The 16488-nt window shown below is 42.1% G+C and overlaps 1 protein-coding gene across 2 annotated transcripts in view; it reads right to left on the reverse strand.

Annotated features, from left to right (window-relative positions):
• Positions 1 to 16488, reverse strand: part of bmf1 (BCL2 modifying factor 1) — a 68666-nt gene that overhangs the window by 26309 nt on the left and 25869 nt on the right. The window contains exon 4 of one of the 2 annotated variants that reach the window (XM_055006143.1): positions 3403 to 3509. The exons of the other annotated variant lie outside the window; for it this stretch is intronic. Coding sequence (XP_054862118.1) covers positions 3447 to 3509 — 63 coding nt within the window. The 3' untranslated portion in view covers positions 3403 to 3446. The remainder of the gene's footprint in view (positions 1 to 3402; positions 3510 to 16488) is intronic. 2 annotated transcript variants of the gene reach the window in all.

Raw genomic sequence — 16488 nt, forward strand, 5'->3', positions numbered from 1 at the left:
TGAACTTCCTATTTATTTTACAAAAAAAGTAAAACCTAGAATTACCATGTACAACATTTTTTAAGTGCACACGGGTGTTATCAGTACTGAAAAGAAAACGTAGCTCTACATGCTATAGATATTTTATCGATTATATTTTATTTTTTTCTATACTTCTCTTTTATCTGCTCTGTGTAAACATATAATGCAATCTAGCCCAGTTCAGTTAAAAAGTTGCAGAATTTTTGTTACATTATTATCTGTTGCAGGTGAGTCACCCATAGATTAACAGTTGGGCTGAGGAGTGCAGAATTTTTGGGGTTTTTTTGTTGTTTTTTTTTTTTTTCAAATTTTTCAATGACACTTGATGAGAATAAAGTGATTTAAAAAATATATTTAGGGTTAAATTCTGATGATCTCCCCAAAGCAACAACACATCACAGATTTCCCAGTTGAGGGCAATGCAGAAGTTGAAAATGTGGTGGGTTTTTGTGTTTTCACAGTTTCTGGCTCTGATAAATGGTGTAACTCTGACAGCTATTTAAAGATAGCATAGCAGTTACACAGTTTCCTATTTACACAGCATGTAAGTATACAAATGTGGAGCAACACTATGACTGACCAAATTTGTGTTTCAGATCACTTTTCGGGTCCAATGATTACATTTCTTTTAGCTCTGATTTGTTCTCCACCAACTCCCCATTTTGAAAAAAGAGAGGAAAAAAACCCCAAAACAAAATAGAACATTTATTAGCTAAAAGTTTCATTATGGTAGTTAACTTTGCCCACCCTCTGATTGGTTCAGAGTAGGTAGCGATTACAGGCAGGGTGCACATTACAGGGGAGATCTACCATGAAAACACGTATGTGAAATTTTGGGTTGTCTCTAAAATACTGACAATATGCAGTTTTTTTTCCCATGAATTCAATTTTTCTGTTTCTGCATCATCATATATCATGGTTTATGCATGAGGATGATTCATTATTTATTCATAGTAATAAAAACATCGACATGCTTGCTATTCGTGCCATCACCATCAGGGTGTGGTGGTGCAATATCATAAACATCACTCACTGGAACTCAAAGGCCCAAAAGGAAAAAAAAAACAACATATTTTTTTTGATGCCAACTGTTGTAAAATTAAACACAAAAACAACATTTGAAACCCTCCAAGGTGTTATAATCTGGCAACAGCATTTTCTTGTCAGCTATTTTTTATTCTTGCTATTCCTATTCTTATTGCGTTAAATAAAAGTGAAATCAAGTACTTTATTGTCATTCTTACCATTAAAGAGTGAAAATAACTGAGGTCCTCTAAAAGTCAGAGTATCGTTTGCTCACTGATTGTTGGCCTTCATTAGAAACAATGCTAATGAGAGCACACAGACTGAACCATACAGCTGTGGTTTGGCCAAAACTACGAGCTGAAATATCCCAGAATGTTTTGTAGAGCCAAACAATCCCTTTCCCTCACTCTTATCATCTACAAATATTGAATGTAGCAGCTTTAAAGTGCTCAGAAATTGAGATATGATTGAAAGTTCCAGAAAAAGCAACATAGTTTATCATAGATTAAATAATTACATGTATGACCATCTCTGAGGGTCTGATGATTACAAGGACAAAGGTTGTAGCTCTCTGTCTTTCTGTTTACTGTTACATATCTCTCTGTGCTGTTTACTTTACAAAGCTATACAATATTACATCTGACTTGTTAAAATGTTGGTAACTTTGCTGGAGTCTGGATGAATCACAGACAAAAGAGAAGAGACGAGATGAAAGGCTAAATTGCATTGGAGATCCCTCTTTAGAACATCAAAAAGAGTGTTTCTCCCAGCAGTCAGCAGGGCTCCAGGGGGACGGAGTTGTAATTTCCTGGCAGAGAGGGGCTGGACATGTGGGCACTACTCGGCTGACATCAAAGACAGCAAACCTCCACAACACTGGCTGTACACACTCTTTCTGTCTCCGTCTGGTGACATCCCTCTCCACTTATCCGTCTCTTTTTGTCCACATTCTCGCGTCCTCCTTGTCGCCTTCTTTCTCCTGCTTACATACCCAGTTAAAATTACAGGATCTGGTGCTTAATTGAAGGCACCTACAGTAACATTTTGGAAGCAAAGAAAAGTCACGAAAGTGAAAAACACTGAAAGGAGGATAAACTGGAAAGAGTTTCAAAGTACTGGAGGTGTTGGTTTTGGTTTCTTTACTCGGTCAAGGCCTCTTTCATTTCTTCTTTCTGTACTTTCTTTTCATTTGTGTCGTGTCTTTTGCTTATTTTTTCTTTTCGCCGTAACTCAAATAGAGCCTTTTTCAGCCATTTAACTGATATCTCCTTGTTTGGAGTGAAGGGTTTAAGACAGAGTTGACCTCAGAGTCAGTCACCCCATCAATCAAGATAGCTGAATGTGTTGCTATAACAACAAGCAGTAAATGCTGTCTGTACTGGACGTGTCAACATATACAGTATTTAGTTAGCTGTCATGGATTACAGCTCTTAAATAGATGGCTAATGACTTTTATCATTAAATAAATTAGCTTTGACTGTATTTTATTGACTAATGCCTTTGTTTATTGCTCGATGCAGTGATGTCATGTGACCTATATTGACAGATGGGTTTTTAGTTTGCGAGCCTGTTATCTTCTGTGACAGTTATCTAACATTACATTAGCTACTGCAAGTGTAAAGCTGCATATATCAGAAGAACTTGAAAGCTTTATATGATGATATGTGGCTTTATAAAGTATCCTGTTTAGCAGCTTGTTTTATATGCAACAGATGCTGTTTTAAAGCTACATGTACCATCCTCCAGCCTTTAACAAAGGGCTCCTCTTCTAAACGGGCTGTACATTGTATGACTTAAGCTTTATTTCCCAAAGTCCAACTCTGTAACTATGAGGGAGAACTATGGCTGTGGTGCAAGGTGGAAGTTTATTACGATGAAGCTGTAGGAAGCATCTTCAAGTAGTTGCCAAAATTGGCTATACTGAGATTTCACTTTTTCCATGTCAACACATGTAAACAATAAGAGGGAAAATGTGTTCCAGCATTAAAAGATAACGTATAAAGGTTAAGTCATGCAGAGAAGAAACAGATGGGTTTAGGCCATTCCCTCTGCCATGACCTCTGGCCTCAACACAGAACTTTCATCCACTCGACTTGTGTCCTGTGTGTCCTGACTGGTTTGTTTTCGCTCACTGGTTAGGTTAAGGCACCAAAACTACTTGGTTTGTCATGACTAATGGCTTTTCTGGACTCAAATGCAGAAGACAGTGTTGATTGTGTAGTTTTGAAAGGCTTATTGTTGGGAAACCAGTGATTGGAGTTCTGAAACAAAGCTGCTGTTGCAGGTGAATAACTGAATGGCACCTGAAGGCCGGCGACTGTGTGTGGTGTGTGGCTTGGTGGGTGGTTGACTGACCGTTTTGCAGTCGAAGGAGGTGAGCGTGGCCCCGGGCACGGTGACTAGCAGGCTGGAGTTTGATAGGCAGAGTGAGCTGGCAAAGAGACAACCGGAGAGGAGTGGAACTGTGGGAGCAGGAAGAGAAAACTGACAAGGTGCGGAGTGACGAGCTGAGGTTGAAGTCCTGCAGCAAGTGCATGACTCAGGTGATTGGCCACAAGGAGAAACAGGTGGTCACGCCCAGGCTCAGACAGAGAGGACGAATAGGGATGAACAAAAGACAAAAGAGATTGTAACGAACAGGGGAAATAAGGAACAGAAAAAAATGGCATGATGACACGTTAGATTTAGGCAGCAAAACTACTTGGCAAAGTTTTATGCTTTAGGTTAAAATACACCATTTCACAACATTTTTAAAGCTTCTCCTCCTTTTTCTAGGCTACAGTGGTGATGAGTCACCCAATGTATGATGAGTTGACTTAAAAGGAGCAACAGTAAGAAAAACAATGAAATAAATAGCAAAGATATGTTGACAAGAAACCTCTTTGGGATGTACCACTAACCAGTGTGATCCTGGAGAAAATATGTTTCCCTCCAAATGTAACTGAGAATGCAGTTTAGTTGTATAATTGTGAGTCATTGTTGAATAACTGAACATCAAACCTACAATGATGGTAGCAAGGAAAAAGCCGAGGAGAGAAATTATACAGTTTACGTTTCTGTGTAGTGATATCCACTTCTACAGCAACGTTACACATTTTTATTACATGCCACTCATCAACGCGCAGTGAGAAACTGTCAAAAAGCCTTCTGGAGGTATCGTGGTGCAGAACATGGTGCATGAAACAGATGGAAGTGATATATATATATGTGCTGAGGTGTGATGTTCTGTGATCTACAAGCTCCATAATTCACATAATATTGGCTGAATCTCACATTGCTGCTGCAGCCATGTGAGCTACAACATTATCTGAACTGAAACGCAAGAAATATATTCTAGACTTACTGATGATCTCAACAGACCTGATGTTATGATCGAATAGGTGGGACAGCTTAATGATTAATGATTTTTGCCAGCAAATAAACATGTCAAAAGTTGAACCTTCGTGCTGAGTGCTATCCCAGATATGAACTGAACATTTCTGAACAGCAGAACATTTAGAAAAAAATGTGCATTTGCTGTTTTCTTTATGCTTTACTGCTGTGCTATTAATGCAACACTCTTTTTCATTCCTTGAAACTGCAGATTCCAACACAAAAGCTGCTTAAATTGGGATGTTGAAAACCGTTTTAAATGTAATACACATAGTACAAACACATACACAACTGGCCCAGTTCTTCGTTGTGCTTCAACTTCTTGTGCACTTTGCTGTACTGTGAACAGCAGTGTTAGTGTGCAACTTGTGGGAATGCTCAAGGCTTCTCCTTCTTCCTCAAGGAATATACAACTCTGCAGCAGCAAACATTTTCTGCTTGCAGCCATATTACAGGATAATTACAGCATTCAGTTTTGTCTGGGGGCGAGGACGTCCAAGGCCGCTGAAACTGCTAATCTGGAACAGTCTGTTCAAAGATAAGTGGACAAAAAAAGAGGCCCTGACTATCTTTCTGTGTTTTTCTGCGTGTGTGTTGCTGCCTGTACTTGTGTTTATGTGTAAAGCAACAAGTTAGCCGCTGCATTTGCACACACACATGGCCTCAGGCACTATGAAGTGAGCAAGGCTATAATTTAGGAGAGCGGGCTGGGAGGGAGGCGGCCTCTTGGCCTGACTTGCCTCAGGTAACAGCTAAGCCCATAGATCTGAGTCAAGCAGCTCTGACTGGAGAGGACGGCCAATTTGCTCTGAGCGGGGGCTCTCTGGGAAGACTCGAGCTGTGGGAGCAGCTGGGCTTGTCGACAGATTAATGCATCAACCTGAGTGACGGGTCAGGACCCACCTCTTGTCAGCTCGCTCCACTGCTCACTGCACTTTGTGTTTGGGGAAAATCTTTCTCTTTTCTTTTTTAACTTTCCTTATCATTCCCCTGGGACATCTCTGCTATTGCTGCCCCCGGTCCAGACGCCAAGCTGAGCCAGGTGGCAGCATCGCTGTGGCCGAGCTGTTGGACTGAGAGTAGAATTTTCCATTGGCACACTTAGCACGTCTCCACACTGCTGATCGCCTATCAGAGTCATGCGTGTCAGCGGCCCTGCTAATGCTGCCCAGATGAGGCGAAGAGAGAAGGATGAGGAGTGGAGGAAGGAGGGGAGAGGTGAGAAGAGGGCCACATGTCTAAAAGAGACAGGAGTACAGGAACATGAGCAGTACGAGGGGAAACTGCACCACTCACTGCAGGTGTGAGAAAAGATGAGAAAATAGTCTCCCAACGCCCCCAACTCCTCTTTCTCCTCATCCCTTCTCCCCCCAGGCTGTGGTGAGGCAGGTGACCTGCAGAATCATAGCCTCAGAGTAGTGCTTGTTTAAAGAAACCAGGTTCCAGTCATAGTGGTCAGACCAGGTCACTCTTGCCATCGGATGTCTTTGATGTGTCCATCTTCAAGGAGATTGGAAAACCAGAGTGTGTTGGCCAGGGGTACAGAGTGTGTGCGCGAGTGTATGTGGGTGGGTGGGTGTTTGGAGGGAGGCAGAACGTGGGTCAAATCCTCCCTTTGAAGATGTGTTTGCATTCAGGCCAAGGACAACATAAAAGCAAAAGAGACAAATTAGATTGAACGAACATGAGCTGCAGTTTAGATAGGTGTGTTTGTGGTCATCTTAGTCATTTCTGCTTTCAAGCATTGCCATTGTGATTTTTGCTTCGTCAACTGTCCACAAGGGAAACAAAAGGGCAATTCCTTATGTCGACTGTAAAAACACTGGTTACTCTTATTATTCTCATAGACACAAGATGTTTGTTGTCATCACAGGCAACTGTTTTTATGATGTTTCCATTTGATCATTAAGATTTTAAACTATGGCCTGGTGTGTAGAGTCTAATAATGCAGCACCAAAACTCCATTAGTATGTAGTCAATATCAAATGGTTAAGCCTTGTGTTTAATGTAGTCGCTAACAGGCTGTGAGTAATGGCATTTGGACGCTAAAACAGAGAGCCAAATCAATGCCAGTCAAGTCAAAAAACAAACAAGAGTTAACAGCAACTTTATGAAATAATATCTCCATGCATTAATGCAGTATGCCCTCCCCACTATCTTTCACACACACACACACACACACACACACACACACACACACACACACACACACACACACATTGTAGCCTAATGTTTCCAGCGTCTGCCGTGTGGATGGTGTTCTTTGTTCTGCGCTCTCTGACAGTGAGCGGAGGTCTCAGAAGGCTCATGTTGAAGTTGAAAGCTCAACAAGCTCTCTGAAGTGGCTGGCTTTTATGTTGCACATTGCGCTGGAGCTGGAGGAGAGGGCAACACCAAAGTCCAAAAGACAAACTTATTTCAAAAGCAGCATATGCCAGTCACACATCCCTCTGCACGAGCTGCGTCTGCCTGCAACTTCATTACCTTTGAAAATCAAGGGTTTCTTTCTGTGTTTTTTCTTCTATATTCACATTTAAATGATTGCTGGCAGGAGCAGGTTGTAGCCGATGCAGCATGTCAGAGTTAGAGCTTATTGAAGTGTGGATCCATGCCTGAGGACGCTTCCCTGTCTGCTGAGGTCAGAGTACATGTCAGGACATGAGTGTAGCTATAGGCCTCCTCACTGTACTGCAAGATTAATTACTCCCGTGTGTGCGTATGTGAGTCTGTGTGTACCCAATCTGTGTCTGCTGAGTCACATTGTGGTTACCACCTCTGCCATTTAATAGCCCCCTTGTAATGACTCTCAATATTAGATGCTTATTATGTTAATTGTGCTCAAATGGCGACAGGCTGTTTTAAGCCCAGCTTGTTGGGACAATAAAACACCACTGAAACTGGAAGAGAAGCAGAAAAAAAATGTGTGAAAGTAGTTGTGATCCCACAGTGCTTAAATACAGCAGTAATGTCATGCATAAAATCATATACAACTGTAAAGTCATGCTCGGAGATCATTCCAGATGCAAAGACTGCACAACTGTTCATCAGAACAGTAAATGTCTGTGTTCATAATGCTTAGGCTAAATGGTGTCTCAGTCCATGTTTGCATTTTTGGTGCACAAAAAAATGCTTCTCTGTACTAAAATGCACAATGGCTCTTGTTATTGTTATGGACATGTTATTAATTCTGGATCCAGTTTCGCTGTTTTTTGCCAAGAGCAGCAACCCTTCCCCACCAACCTGCCCTCATCTCAGTTCACTGTTTCAACCTTCACCCCTCTCTTCCCCTGAAGCTCTTTGGTAGAGCAGCAGAGGGCACAACATAGCAGATATTAAAGGAAAAAAACATTATTGAAGTTTAAGAAAGATGTTGACAGACGGAAAGAGAAATAGCTTTATACAGATCTTTTAATATTCCCTTAATATTATCTGGTGGAATCTATTTTGGCCTCTGTGTGGTTATAAAAATATGGGAAGGAAAGACAGGAAACATAGCGTTTATAAGCAGCTCATTAGGATCTTAAGCAATCAGCGTCCCTCCTCTGAGATTTGTCTGGATGACAGTCATCTCCTGTGACTGTTCAGATGGCTTTAGGCCCTGGAGAGATGCCAGGAGGAAGAAAGGCAGACTAGACAGAAAAGAGTTATGTATTGTATATGAGACAGCGGTGGCCTGAAGGCTAGAAAAACAAGACTGGGACCACAAGGTCAAGTGTCACTCCCCTCACTTCATAACTACAGCCATGGAGGGATCATCAGCCCAAACCCTCCAGTGCAGGACATCCATGTTTAAGACAACAGATGCTGATTGGATCGACTCCCAAACCTAAGTTTACATATCTGGGTATCCGTCACTTTAAACCTGCAAGAGCTGATGTTTTTAACACAGGGTGGCAGCAGAAACAGATCATAAATACAACATCGGCATATATCTTTACCTAGCAAAAAGTCGACTATTTACACATCAGTCACACGTGGAGCAACATTAGAGTTAATTTTGAGTCTTTTTTAAGTTTAATATTTTATCTGTTTTTTGTTTTTTTTAGCTCTTTTGTCTTCCCCAACTCCTGTGGAAAATGCAGTAAAAGCCTTCTCAGACGTGGGATGTATAACACTGCTGGCTTCATCAGTCTGTTAAAGCTTTCTGTCAGTCAGACAAGGGCCACTTGTTAAAGCTCTTTGTGGCTTCATTCAGACATACCCATGATAGTGATGGGAGGTACTCGTGTGCTATTTGACATAAGAGCAACATTGGGCAGTACATCAAGGCTCAAGAAACAACTTACAAACAAAAAAACCTAAAACCTAAACTAATAGCTATGAAATAACTGTTTCCACCTTGACATTAGACTGGCATAGCCAGACCCCATAGTGCTGTCAGCTGTAAATCAATATTAACAAACAAGTTTACATCTCAATGACTCCTCTATAATGTTGTTGACAGGCTTTAGAAAATCTTATAGAGTCTTTTCTCCCAGATCAGGGGAAGCAAGAGTAACATGAGGAGACTTAGATGCATAGACTGTATGGTTAGAAGAAGGAGTTTCATTTGAGAGAGCAGGGTGTGAATCCTGTGTGAAGCCACAAATTAATCTTGACCTTTAGCTTGACAATCTTTGCGTTTCTGCAGTTCTCGTTGTGTTTGGTAGGAGAAGCTTAGAACACGGAGGGGAGAGAGGAAACCTTCCGAAGCAGGGATGTATATTTTAAACTTCTGGTGGCTTTTTTTTGTTTTTTGTTTTTTTTTTAATCTTTTCCAGATTTCTACCTATTGCAGCTTTAATGTGACAGCATGCAATTCAGGCATGTATCATGTTTAAACTGATAAAGAAAGGCTGCTCATGCAGACATGAAGCCAACATGTTCAGATGGTGTCAGATTAATGGAAAGGACTGAATTTTCTAAGGTGGCTTAACTTTGTCTATCTGCTGTTTGGCACTGGGCGATCAACAGTCAGTTTTTACAGCTTTTTCTTGCAGACATTAGCAAGATTTTATCATTGAAAATGTCACTATGAAAGCAATGAGAGTGACTCAAAGCTAACTTTGCAGGCCGGAAAACCAAAACAGCGTGTTGAAACAAGCGTAAAGCTGAGCGAAACTGCAACATTAGGTAGTAATTCTCAGTAAATTTGTCATTGTGAACATCCCCTTTAACATCATTAGTAATCACGTGCCCCACATTTGTAAGTAGAGTTTGTTTCAAAATGATACATGTATTGGTGGAATCAACACGCTCTGATGAACTCAAAAAGCAGCGGAAGAGGAGCAGCTAGTGTTCTCAGCACCTGCAAATGCACCGTCTAAAAACTAGAGGATTAATCATGGTGTGTTTGTAAAGATGACTAAAATCGACAGTCAACAGTCATATCTGGCATCGTGATTCAGAACTCAACATATACGTTGTGCATGCACTCTTTTTTAACATGTGACCACAATTTGCAGAAAAAGCAGAAACAGCCACTGATAACTTGATAAAATTACAGAATGCAAGTACATTTACTAACAGACATAATTGGTGTCAAAACGGGGGTTTAATATCATGAAAATCTCAAGCATTTTCCCTCTCAATTGCAACCAGCTGCTGCCTTACTTGTCTCCCCATTTATCATCCACGTGCACTAATCCAGTGTTCTAATCAAAAGCTAATGTGGATCTCATGATGGGCCGGTCAGCAGTGTTGTGTGGTTTCACAGACAGTGGCGCCAGTGTTAGAAAATGACTTCCTATGTGATTCACTGAGACGTTTGTAACAGCACCATTATGCAAAAGCAGCGTAAATCCTCCTTTGTGACCGACAAACTCAAAAGGGCATAAAGTAAGTGGAGGATAATTTGACTAATGAGTTTCATTCTGGATTTGAAGGCTTGATATCACAGACACTCTGAGTTGTCTGGCTAGAACTGAGAGCCTGTTTTGCTGCCAGAGTGATCTAGGAGGACAAACTGATTCTTTGAATGCGCATCAGATTAAACCAAACAAATAACAGTAAGATTAAGATGGCAAAACTCTTGATGATTCCCTCTTTTGATCTGGGGTTTTTATCTAAAATATGGCCGGGATTTAGAATACAGTCAAAGAGTCTCTGTGGTGTTTTATTAGCAGCACAATGTAAAGGGGGCCCAGCCCAGATAAGAGGCTCTTTATGGATGGCGTTTCCCCAGGACTTCAGACCTCGGGGCCAGCCAGGAGATATTAGATGATCTGGGTCTGGAGCCTGAAGTCTTCAACCCAGCTGTTCACACAAAACCTCCACACACAGCACATTCAGCCAGGGAGGGCACACAGTGGCAATAAAGTTGGGTCAGGTGCAGGCGACATGCCAGCACTATGACTTCAGTGTGTGTGTGTGTGTGTGTGTGTGTGTGTGTGTGTGTGTGTGTGTGTGTGTGTGTGTGTGTGTGTGTGTGTGTGTGTGTGTGTGTGTGTGTGTGTGTGTGTGTGTGTGTGTATAGGGTGCTTTGTATGGGATGTTTACATTGACCAGACCAAGCTGACGCCCTCTTTGTGCAGCCTCTCCTGCTGTTCTGTTCCTGTGCAGATTGTCTCTCATACCTCTTATTGCAAAATCTGATGCACTCATATCTGTTATGAATCACCATGACAGCGTGTGAGCCTGTTTTATTTTTTCCAACTGCCGGCTGACCACAGACACTAAGCACAGCATGCAGAGAAACCACAAAGAACATGAAAACAGTCTCAAATTTGCACACTTATTGAAAATGTTGCAGTCACAACACAAGCATCGACCAGCTCCGGTGCAGCCTGCTGGTTCTGTTAAACAGTGAATTTGAATTCAGAGGGGGCATTAGTAAACTTTTAACGGCATTGAGATGAAACATTGTGAGAATTGTGGCCAAAGAAGCAAAAACAGAATATGTTTACTAACTCTTGCTTGAAAGTGTAAAATATCCAACAAATCTGATTAGTGCAATGAGTCTGGGTAAGTAAGACAGAAGTGCAGGAAAATAGTGGTGATGAGAGGGCAAGTTATGAGAAGGTTTCATAACGCTGTCTGTTCCTCCTCCACAGAGAGCTCATTGAGACAAGAGCAGGGCATGGCAGGATATCCTGACCAGGCGCTGCATCCAGCCCTACGCTGTCACTGGCTTCAGTTGTCGTGTCTTGCCTCAAGATTATTCTTGCTTATGCAACCAGCAGTGCCTGCTCACGCAACTAAGTGAAGTTAAAAGTGTTACGTGCAGAGATTCAGGAACATAGAGGGGGAAAAACAGAGTCATCAGCTGTGAGAAAATGAGAGAGAGAGATCCTGGTTGAACTCGGTGCACGGACCCTTTAAGAAACGAAGTGGATGAGCCCCCCTCGGGGGCCGAGGCTGGGGCTTTGTTTAAAAACTGCACGCTCCAATCTGCTGCAAGATGCTGACATCAGCAGAAGCCGGGCTGGGGGTCAGGTGGGGTCGAGGCTGCCATTCACCCGCCGCGAAATCAAAACAGCCTGGGCAGACCCTGCAGGCTCGGCAGGAGGAAGAAGACAGAGCGAGAAGGGAAGGAGGGAAGGAGAGAAAAAAAACAACCTGTTTTGCCTGAAACAGATGCACACTTTGCTTCGCTCGGTTTACAGAGTTTATACAGACGTGCTTTTTCCGCCAAGAAAAAGAAGAAACATAAGGGAAAATGATCACATTCAGGTTAAACAATATCTGATTTATTCTTTTTTTTTAAAACTCTTTTTCTTACATGAACTTCTTACCTCATCCAATGATTGAACCAGAACTTAAAGCTATTAAGTCTGATTGATTGAAATGTTTTTGTACAATTGAACTTTACTGAATCACTTTTCCAACTAATGCTGTTTGCTGCCTAAAATGCTTATTACATTCTTAACTACTTTATATAAAAAAAAACTCTATGACAGACTGGATCCCATTGACAGACAATAAATTTGAACTACTACACTTTCCTCCTGAGTCCTGACTCAGTCCGTCAGCAGGATGTGTCCCTGCTGTGGTGACAAATCCTTTCAGCAGTCATGGCCCTAACTGGAACACTGTGACCTGACACTCATGAAATAACCAGAAACAGACTGCAGGTGTTGCTCAGGAAAGGTCTGTATCGTTGCAAATCTCATCCACAACTGTCTTTACACCGTCCGGTTTTTCAGCTGTGCTACGAGGCTGCTCTGACTGATGACTATGAGCCATTCTGCAGCAGTGCTGAATGCACTCACTGTTTCTCAGTAGATCGTTTTAAATTATGTTATTTTTTCTACAATAGGGTTTATTGTAGTTTTAATAAAATAACTGTGCCTGTCTTGTCTTGCATATATAATGTTGTGACAAAGTGAAACACTGTGACTCAGTCTGAATCATGATAAATTGCACTGATTAGAAACCAGTGTCGTCCCTCCCTCTAAGATCTACAGAGCAAAGTGTGATGATAAAGGAGTGATCTTCGCCATCGAGACTGTGGCTTGTAAGTCAACTTCAGGTCAGCGGATCAGCAGTGTAGAGGGTTGAGACGCGATGAAAAGCAGGAATAACCACAGACTTTAACCCTTCATCAGAAGCCTTGCAGATCCACAGCAGAGATAAGAGTCTTTCTGTGTGTCTGCTGCTTGCAGGATGCAAGTTAACCAGGTCGCGCTCACCTCTGCGAGGAACATGCACATGCTGGCACGTACACACTTATTCAGGAACTGTGGTGAACTTTCCTGGCCACAGAAGCTTTTCTCGCAACACCACCCTGTTTGACCTCCATCTGTCCGACTGCTGAACTTCCAACAACCTTTCTTTTCTCAGCATGAGGAGTTTCAGAATTTCTTGACTCGGCTAAGCTTTTGGAGGTTGTATTTTACTGCGATGTGAGGACAATGAAGAGCCATTAAGTGACACAAAGAGGAGTGAAATTCACTGTGTCACTGTAATTCATAAGACAGAGACAGGGATTATGGCTTTAAGAGAAGCAGCCCTGAGCCTGAATGTTCGCTGCATGTTTATTTAAAGATTCATCCCTCTTTCTGGTCTACTGTAAATCTCCAAGTGGGACCTCAGTAGGGAGAAGTTTGACTTAATTGCACTCACAATGCTGGCAGTGGTGGTGAGTTTACAGCAATCAATCGTGTCTTTAGTTCATAATGTCAAGAGCAAAAACTGGACCCCATCCAGAGAACACTGGATTTAACAACATGCGAACACGCCGCTGAAAGACTGCTTTTCCCGCTTCCACCCCCATCAGCTGCTAACACACAGGCATTTAAGAACAAGCGGTGTTGACTTTACTGATTTCTGGGTAATCAAGTTCTTTTAAAAAAAAGCCCAAACAGGAGTCTTTTTGCAACCGCTTGGACAAATAAGGTGCCACTGTAGATATTTGTTGCGCTTAAGTGCTTTAAATGTAATTCTTCCTGAACAGTAGTCGAACACCAGTCGCTAAATGACACATAAGTGCTGGTGTGGATGTCTGCTATGTGGTCACAGGTGTGTATTAATGGGGTGTTTTACAGCTGCTTTGAATGTGACTCAGCCAATCAGATGAGAGGATGGGAATTAGCCTGTTTATAATAAATGTAAATCACCATTCGTTTGGGCGGAGGATGGTTGTCAGGCAGAATACAAAGATAAGGAAAAAAAAGAGGGGGGAAATCTGTGCAATGGGGATAAGATGGACAGCAAGGCAAATGAGCAGGCACAAACAAAGTCCGATACATGTAAACACACAAGATCGCACACACACATACACACACCCACGCTGTGATTCATGCAAACAGAGTCAGTCTCCAGCAGGGATCTGTCCTCACCAGAAGGCCTTAGGGGAAACCAGACAGAATATTTAAGACAGGCCTTTCTAATCCCTTTAGTTAGACGGAGATCACACACACACACACACACACACACACACACACACACACACACACGCACACACAAACTATATTTAGGAAAAGAGAATCAAAAGAAAACAGGACATCACTAAATTTGTTTGCTTGCGTGCGTCTGTGTTTGTTTTTCTGTGTGCGCATTGTTACCCTAGCTTCTTATTTCCACTTCAGAATTTCCAAAACAGTTTTACACTGGACAAAGTGGGAGCAGGTTTCAGTCCTGAAACATGCACAGTCACTGCGACCATGTGTCACGTCTAGATTTATGACTTTTTACAGCCTGCGTGACGTGTTGACCTTATCATCCTTTTTATGATTTAATGATGATGGTCGTCTGGTGTGTGAGGATGCAGACTGAATGTTCACCATTCCAAGAAGAAGCCGTGTCCTTGATAAGTTGTGTTTGTTTTTTCTGTGTGTGTGTGTGTGTGTGATGGAGGATGGTGGCAGTGGCAGTGAAAGATACCTCCTGTTGCTGCTTTTATTGTTTGACAGTTTCTGTGTGTGTTTCTGTGTGCGACAGAACAAAAGGTCATGAGGCTGACTGTGTGGTTGCACATGAGTCCCTGCAACATTTTCGGTCCCACAAGTGAGGCAGCGCCGAAAATGCTGATAGCCACCTACACAACACACAAGAGATAAACACTTGTGCTCCCCCTCGCCGCTCTCTCCCTCTCTCTCTCTTTCTCCCTTAGTTGATGAGAGAGTTGTTATCGTTGGCAGAGGGCCTGCTCCTAACTCCCAGTAGAAGCCAGATGATTGTTTTTGCTGCCTGGGGTCCAGACCCTACCTCTCCAGATCCTGTTACTGGGACTTTGGACCTTTCCACTGGGTTCGTGTCGAGAGCTGGACACAGACAGAGAGATTAAACTACATCCCAAACCATCATTTTTGCATAATTTTAGTGTAAACACATTTTCTTTTTATTTGTTCTGAGCTGCAGCAGTACTGGTGTTAATGAAAACAACAGCCACGGAAAATATCTAAATACTAGAGCTGTAGAGAAGCAAAGAAAGTCTTAGTCAGCTGAAATCTACTCTTCCAACTAATCAATTGGCTGCAGGGAGAAAACATCTCCAGATGAAGTGAATGGGTCATAGTGTACTCTACCTGCTAGCCTTGTAAGCCTAATGACTCATAGATACACATTAAAGGCAGCATTTTCAGCATATGAAATCATGTTAACTATCATTTTGTTATACTGAAATGATATCAACAATCAGAGTTGGAGAGGATTTGTGTGCAACTGCCCATTTCCATATTTTTCATCAAAAATAAAGAATTGCATCAACTTGTCATCTTAGCACAAAAACTATTGAGGACTAAAGCACAGAGAAGTTAGTCTTTAAAGATGATCTGGGCGTGCTGATCGTTGAGCTGTGATATGGAATTTACGGATTGTCAAGTTTACCCAAATTTACCCAAGTTTACCCACGTTTTGTGGTTACATCGCCATCTCCCATAAATTTATTGAGAAAGTCTTGTGCCATCATTCTGATGTACGGCATTTGTGGCTCTAAAACTAATTTTGCACAGGAACTAGTTGGCAAGCAGAGCGGATGACTACGTCGTCACACGGCGCTATACGAGGAAGACGGCTTTGTTTACATTTGCCAGTTGTACGCCACACCATGAACATATGTGAGTTTCGACTTACGCCGAAAATCATGTTTCGTCGCGCTGTAGGAACGGAATTCCGACCTAAGTTGAGACACCCCCCCCGTACATGTGTTTTGTATTTTATTATAGCTTTAAAGTGCTTGTACTTTCCATTTGCTACCGCTTTATATTTCTATTTTACGACATTGCAGATTTTTGTTGTAATTATACTCAGTAATTTTTGATTTAACTGCTTCTTGCTGGCACAGTGGCTTGGTGGTTAGCACTTTTGTCTTGTAGCTAGAAGATCCCCGGTTCACATCCCTGCCTTCCCAGGATTTTTCTACATGGAGTTTGCATGTTCTCTCTGTGCATGCATGGGTTTTATCTGGGTTCTCTGGCTTCCTCCCACAGTCCAAAAACATGCTCAGGTTAACTTGTAACTCTAAATTGTCTGTAGGTGTGAATGTGAGTGTGATTGTCCAGGGTGTCCCCTGCCTTCACCCTAACCCAGCTGGGATAGACTCCAGCCCCCCACGACCCTAATGAGGATTAAGCAGAGTACAGACAATGGATAGATGGTGGTTCTTGCTGCCAGTCCCAATGTTATTGTAAATTATAACATTCATTCATT

This window comes from Amphiprion ocellaris, chromosome 20 (assembly GCF_022539595.1).
Source record: "Amphiprion ocellaris isolate individual 3 ecotype Okinawa chromosome 20, ASM2253959v1, whole genome shotgun sequence".
Lineage (NCBI taxonomy): Eukaryota > Metazoa > Chordata > Actinopteri > Pomacentridae > Amphiprion > Amphiprion ocellaris.